Below are 7159 nucleotides of genomic sequence, written 5' to 3'. Positions count from 1 at the left end.
AAAACAACAACCAAAAATCACAAACTTGAATTACCATCTGACTATCCTTGATAACGATTATAACTTGCGTGTCGACTTTTAGAGAGTATTCACGACGTTCTTACCCGAGAAAACCCGAGTATTATCGACGCACGTTAGAAATGTTAGACTCTCGCTGTTTTTGACGGAGATGTTCTGAATAGAACAGGGGGTTCTATGGGTCTTCTATTCGTTCGATATGGTGTTCGACAGGATCGGTCTATTGTTCGACGATACATGATAGTCACCTTAAAGGATGGCCCTCGCGCCGCACCCCCTGGTCTTTGGTCCCTTCTATTGTTTAAAGTGCCAATCATTATGCGGCATACCCCATGGCCATTGGTCGGACAAAAGGAAGGCCCAGAATAGACGACGGTTGAGTGTCACGGCCACAGTGCACGGTTCCTTCACACTACCACCCCGGAGTCTTCTTGGTCGGACGGCAGAAATCTTCGCGGAGGACTTTTGCAGTTTTTTGGGAGAAAAAAAGGTAAATCTTTTGTTCAAACGGTGCATTCTCTTGGCGTAATGCTTATGGTAAAGATGGTATTTTCAGGGACGTTTGTAAAGTAATCTTTATCAAATTTGGAACATATGTCTTTTTTGTTGTGCTGTTGCTATGGTGCTATTGGATAATAGCGGTAGCGGTTTGGCGCCCAAACTAATGCACTGCGCGCAAAGTATTACCCCTCTTTTTTTTAACACTGCTTTTTGTTCTTCTTTTTCACATTCTTAAGGAAAAGACATGATACTTTGAAAGTACTGTTATTGCCTTACATTTCTGCATGTTTTGTAAACTACTAATTGCTACTTCTGTTACTTCAGTTCATAAGTGCTTGTCTAAGGTAAATCTTAAGAAACGAATAGTTGGACAGTTATTTTTTCATCGTAATCCTCTCAAGATCTAGACGTTAATCCTCTGACACAAATTCAGGACATTCACACGACCTTGTCCGAACTGATAAGGTCAGCGATGGGTTGGGAATAGTCGAGTCGGCCCAGTTGTAGGCCGCGCTTGTCTTTTGCGGCGACTACGGCACGACCATTTCACGACCAGTACTTCGTTCTATCGGTGGAGGGACGTAAAGCCGGCGGCCCTGTGTATGAGGGAGCTTAAGGGCATCAAACTCCTGCACGTGAAAGATCCAAACACATTCATGCAGAAAAATATGAGTGACCCGGTGTGCTTGGCCCAATATACGCGAGCCGTAGCGAAGCCGCTCTGCACTCAGTGTTCTCGCCAGGCCTTTTCAGCATAGGGGCCCCCTATGCTGTGATTTGGACCCCCTAATGGTCAAGGAAAAAGCGTCGTGCTTCGTCCTCAGTCTGCGGTTCGACCGCTTTACCTTTACCTCTACACGCTCTGGAAATAGTCAACCCGGTCGAGAAGTTATCAGAAGGGATTCGTCTTAGTGTCTGGAACAAGTCATGGGTAGGTTGTGAAACAGTTGTCCCTAAATTTGAATCCCAACCACGCCCTGACTATACGGCTGACTTTCTCCTAATCTATTCCCAACCGCTTAACGACTTCTTTCAGATCGTCGACCTTTTCGCGATCTACCTACCAATTCTTAACGTTTATTTTTATATACGAGTTCTCCTTAAATGCGGACCTTCTGTGTATAACTTTCATTCTAAAAGAATGCAGCCCGTTCCAGTCGAATGAATAGGTATTCAAAAGTGCGGCATGTATCCTCGCAAAGTTGATGAATGTATATTTTGTGCATAGTCTCCCCACTCTTATGGGCAAGCCTTGCATGGTGTCTGTTGAGTTAAGTGTGGAATATTACTGGCATGCTATCTTTATAGGAACCTTGTTCGTACGCGTGGCTAGAGGGAAAATATGCCAATTTCGTAAAGAATGGTCGGGATTCGGGGCAGTGTTTGTTTGTAAGCACAGAGCATGGCATTCATTGCCAAGGCTGCGAAACGTAAACGTTTTAGCACCTTTGTCCCAGAACTCTCCAAAACAAACCTTTCAATAATTTTTTTTCCCAAGCACCACTTAAAGCATACTCGCTAATTTTATTGTCTTGGTCTATTCTTGGTTAGAATGATTTCATTACGTTTTTGTATCCTTTTTAGAGTAGCACAACGACCGAAGTCTAACATGTTTTGAGATTAATGAGAAAGGGACTCAAATTCACTGAGTTTGTTTAGGGAATACAACGCGCAAGAAGTTCTGTAAATTGTGTAAGCTGTACCGAGTTTTCTGCGACAGATAAGTTTGTTTTATACCACTGTAGCGACTGGGTCTGTAAACGTTTGAACTTGAACTTTTAACGTTTAACTTTCAAACGTTTTACTGTTTCAAAGACGCCCCATGAGGTCTCGTGTGGCCCTGACCTGATCACCAGTCTCTACGGGTCGGTTTAGGGGTGTTTTATCGCCTCAGTCTGCTATGCATTGGTCTGTTTCTGTCGGCCTGTCTTCTAAGCTGAGCGAACTAATAACGAAGCCAAGCCCGTTAAACCACCCCGGGGCGTGCTAGTCCGTATGGGCGGGCTGGCACCGCTCCCAGCGCCGTAGAGACACCGGGGAGCTCCCGATGGTACGTCTATGGTCACCGGGCTAGTGTGGCCCAAACAATGTCGCTCAGTTTACGCTAAGCTTATTGTCAAGTTTCTTTGCCTTGCTCTAGAGTTTCCCTTATTTGTCTTTGTCTGCTACTGCCAAACGCACTATTACCATGCATGGTAACGCGGGCTATCTCGCTTCATTACGGCTAAGGATCGCCGTTACACTTGTGTGCTTGATATCCCTCGCTGAAAAACGTAGTTTACCCCGTCTCTGTGCTCTTTGTTTGCTCCTTTTTGTCGTATTGTAGAGCGTTTACTGCCCTGTCAACTGTGAAATAAAAGAAAAAAACAGCCTATTAGTGTCCTTCAAACAAAGCTTAAGGTAACGGGGCACTACGGACATTGAAGAACTTTGGTATTAGGTTTGCAGAAGTGTCTCATTTCCTCAATGAAATGTCCTTAACAATAGTCGGGCACTGTGAACATTAGACAACTCCTGCATAATAAGTGCACAAGTGGCTCATATCATTTCTATAACCGTAAATCTATTATTTAAAGCAGCTTCGTGTATTTCGTTAATGCCACTGGTAAAGAGTACATCCTGGTAGGATAGAAGTCCCCCATGAGATCGTATCACTCTTCATTTTGCTGTGTTGAGCCGTGTTGGTCGGTGGCTGTCTGAACTTGTCGTTCTCAAATGAAGAAGAGATATTTCAACAGTCTAGAGCCTTGTTTGATATACATACAGTCGCAGTCTTTTGATGTTTTTGGAAAACAAAACTTCACACCTAGGCCTCCACAAACAGGAGAATTCTAGCATTTATTTGACTTTTGTTTCACCGTTTTGCTGTTAAGGATCGCCGTTACACTTGTACGCTTTGACGTGCCTCGCTGCCGTAGTTCTGCCCGTCTCTGTTGTATTTGTTTGCTCCTTTTTGTCGTATTGTAGAGCGTTTACTCGATCGTCAACTGTGAAATAAAGCATCATAGTGTCAGGTAGCAGTACTAATGTTCCTTCAAACAAAGCTGAAGGTAGCGTGGCACTGTGGACATTGAGGAACTTTCTCTCCAAGCAGAGGAGGGGTTCCGGCTGTGTGTTTTTTTTTTACGTGTATTAGGCGTTTTTGTCGGGTTTTCTAGTTTGTCATGTTCTTTTTTTTTCTTTCTTTTTTTTTCTACATGACAAAGTAGAAAGCCCGATATAAACGCCTAATAATGCTAGGGTCACATTTCCTAACCGGGGCCCGGCCGGGCTGTTTGCGGAAACGAAAAATCAAAGTGTATGTCAATAAATTTGTACAAGCTATGCTCTTAAATAATTTGGGGTACGTTTTGTAATTTGGGGTACGTTTTGTGTTTTTGTTGTCTTTTATGTCATACTTGTCGTTCCCAAAGACTGCCCGGCCGGGCCCCGGATTGGAAATGTGACCCTAGCCGAACACGTCAAAAAAAGCCGGAACCCCTCCTCTGCTTGGAGAGTAGAGAAACTGTAGGTTTGCAGAAGTGTCTCATATGATTTCTATAACATTAAATCTCTCTTTCAAAGCAACTCCGTAAATAAAACGCCTTTTACAATAGTCGGGCACTGTGAACATTAAATAACTTCGGTACTAAGTTTGCAGAAGTGTTTCATATTGTTTCTATAAACCTACTAGTAGATATATTTTTCAAAGCAACTCCGTGGTAAAGAGTACATCATGTCGGAACACTCTTCATTTTGTTGTGATGAGGTGTATTGGGTAATGGCTGCTTAAACTTGTCGCGCGTGATCAAATGAAGACGAGCTATCTCACATGCCTAGGCTAGTGTAGTATAATAATCGTAGCCTTTATATCCTAGAAATATCTTATCCTTTATATCCTAGAAATACCATGGTCAATACTGACTGACGGAGGCCATAGTATCATATGTACAAAATGAAAACTTTACGCAGTACGTCAAAAACACTATCTGGAAACTATGTAACTTCTAATTCTGTTCTGGTGAAACAGGTCAGATATGATAACATGTATCATAAATAGATGATTGTTCCTTTTTTAAGAGCTTTGTGCGAGCGTCGGCCGAATTTGTAGATCGCCCGAAGCTCGCCGAATGTCAAAATCGCCCGAGCGTCGACCGGATTTTCCAATGAAAATCTCGGGTTCGTCTAGCATGAGTGTCATCCTGTTTCAGTTCCAGACTCTACGTGAAGGTAGAGCCTGGAACTGAAACAGGATGACACTCAGGCTAGGGTACGTTCGTCGAACACTAAAAACTGAAAGTCCCCCATGAGATCGTACTATCTCTTGGACATGGCCGAAGTCAGAATGGACTAACCTAGTAAAAGGCCAATATTCGGATCAACTTTGATTTGATAAATAGCAAGAAGCCCGCGTAATCGACAGGACGTCGGCCGTACTTCGGCGGAAAATGCCAATTTGAAGCTCGCCAACACGTCGGCCGAGCTGAATTTGTTATTTGTGACGGGGGCTTAACGATGGGAGAATTCTCCGATTTCTCAATAACAACGACTTTTCGCCCTATTTTCATTCCAGAACTAACCTGCAAAGTGAGAACATGTCGGCCCGTTTGTTTGTGCTCGTCGCCCTGGCCAGTCTGGTCACCGTTTCCTACGGTAAGTTCTTTTCCAAACGCCATGCTGGCATTGCTAGAGCATATCTGAATGTTTGGACATTAGAACAAGCAATGTATAAGTATACGACACGTTAAATTTCAATATGTTGCTCTATCCCATATGATTGTATGTAAACAAACTCATTTGTATGCACTATATTTACACACATGCACAAACAAACAAACAAACACGCACGGACGTACATGCAATCATAATCAAAATAATTTGACTAACCTTTTCAATGAATGCAGGTTTGGACTGCTACGTCTGCAACAACATTCTTAACGGTGCTGCTTGTGAGGACAGCGTCAGCAGTTTCAATGTAACAACCTGTCTTGCCGGCGTTGACCAGAATTGCCTAGTGAACAAGATTACGACAGGTACGTTTGCCTTTTTTTCTTCTTCCTTCGCAATAAACTAGAACTATACAACTTACCAATTTAAAAAAAAAGTTTGTACCATGTATAAATATATTATTTCAATGTTGTACCATGTATGTATATAATGTATATCATATATGTATATAGGAATATATACATATGTATTTTTATATATATGAACATTTATATATTTATATATAATATATAGATAGAGAGAGACAGAGACAGAGAGAGAGATAGATAGATATAGATATTCTATGATATAAATATAGCAGGAGGGCACTATTAACTTGATGGCTTATCAATAGCCTATCTTTGTTAATATGTTGTCAACAAAATTACGGAGTGAGATTGTGTCACACGTTCTGCCCGACAGGCGGGAGCACCACAACGTTCGCTCGCAGTTGCTTTGGGGCAGCCACCGCCGAGGGTTGTGTCACTGTGGGCAACATTGCAACTTGCAACTCCTACTGCACAACTGACGGCTGCAACACCGGTGACGGCAGCAGCGGCGGCGGTGGAGGCGCTGGGATGGTCCGCGCAAGCGCACTGTTCCTGGTGGTGTCCGCCATCTTGGCTGCAGTCATGCACTGAGTGAGAGAGGCTGCATTAGCCTCTACCAGGCTCCGCGGATGGCTGGAAAAATTGTAGAAAATGGCCAAATAGAGTGAATAGTATGCTAAGGGAGTCAGCTACGGCAGCTACGGAGAGAGGGTCCAATATGCCATCCGCGGAGCCTGGCAGAGGCTAAGGCTGCATAGGAAACTACCCTAGAGTCAAGTACAGACTAGTCGATTTAAATCTTAAAGGGAGGGTGATATAACCATACACGGAGGGCTAGACAATGTATAACATCACTGAGCTCATGAGACATTCGGTATATTCGATCTTTAAGCCACTATCCAACATGTATCCCGATTGGAATATGGCGGCCACACTGTGGCTGCTATCAGTGAAAAGGTGACGGAAATGTGTTTGATCCGCGGTATATGTTTGTTACCAATACCTGATAGTTTACATTGAAAGTTGTACTATGACAAGGATGTATAAGTTTCCGGAACGTGTGTGTTCTTTAAACAGAAATCGTGTGATTCTATGCAATCTTATATCCTCTCTTGTGTGATAAAAACTCAGATTGTGCTGCTTGCATACATGCTGCAAATTGGAATGCTCAAACGCTCAGGAAAATAAGAAAAACTAAACGACCATTTATCATGCATTACCAAAACTTGTTTTTGATTGTTATTCTAATAGAAAAGAAATCATTTAGTTTTGCCAAAATTTGCCACATTTGGAATCTGAATAATACACAAATCATTTTTGGCGGCACCTCATGGGCAGAGGCATCTTTTCATATGATCATAAAAACGACTATTTGCGTAAAGTGGGTTTCAACTGTTATGTCCAATGCAAAATAGATGATAAGATTCACCTTAAATTGCCATATTTAGAATCTAAATTATAGACAAATCATTTTTGGCGACGCCTCATGGGCAGAGGCATATTTTCACGGAACGATAAAGTCAACTGCTCTACTTTGGGTATTGATATTCTTTGGGTCAATTGATCCTTGCTGTGAATGATTGTAACCTAAAAATGGAGTATCGTGAATAAAATCATGGCTTTGA

General features: G+C 42.5%; 1 protein-coding gene across 1 annotated transcript; it reads left to right on the top strand.

Moving 5' to 3' along the window:
- Positions 1-396: 396 nt before the first annotated feature.
- Positions 397-7159, top strand: LOC136422062 (uncharacterized). The gene is made up of 4 exons (XM_066409696.1): positions 397-508; positions 5072-5151; positions 5403-5531; positions 5908-7159. The coding sequence occupies exons 2-4, from the start codon at positions 5094-5096 to the stop codon at positions 6123-6125; spliced, it is 405 nt and encodes a 134-aa protein (XP_066265793.1). The 5' UTR covers positions 397-508; positions 5072-5093; the 3' UTR covers positions 6126-7159.

The sequence above is a fragment of the Branchiostoma lanceolatum genome, chromosome 16 (genome assembly GCF_035083965.1).
Source record: "Branchiostoma lanceolatum isolate klBraLanc5 chromosome 16, klBraLanc5.hap2, whole genome shotgun sequence".
In the NCBI taxonomy this organism is placed as follows: Eukaryota; Metazoa; Chordata; class Leptocardii; order Amphioxiformes; family Branchiostomatidae; genus Branchiostoma; species Branchiostoma lanceolatum.
The sequence above is the reverse complement of the archived record's forward strand: the minus strand, read 5'-3'. Positions and strand labels throughout refer to the sequence as shown.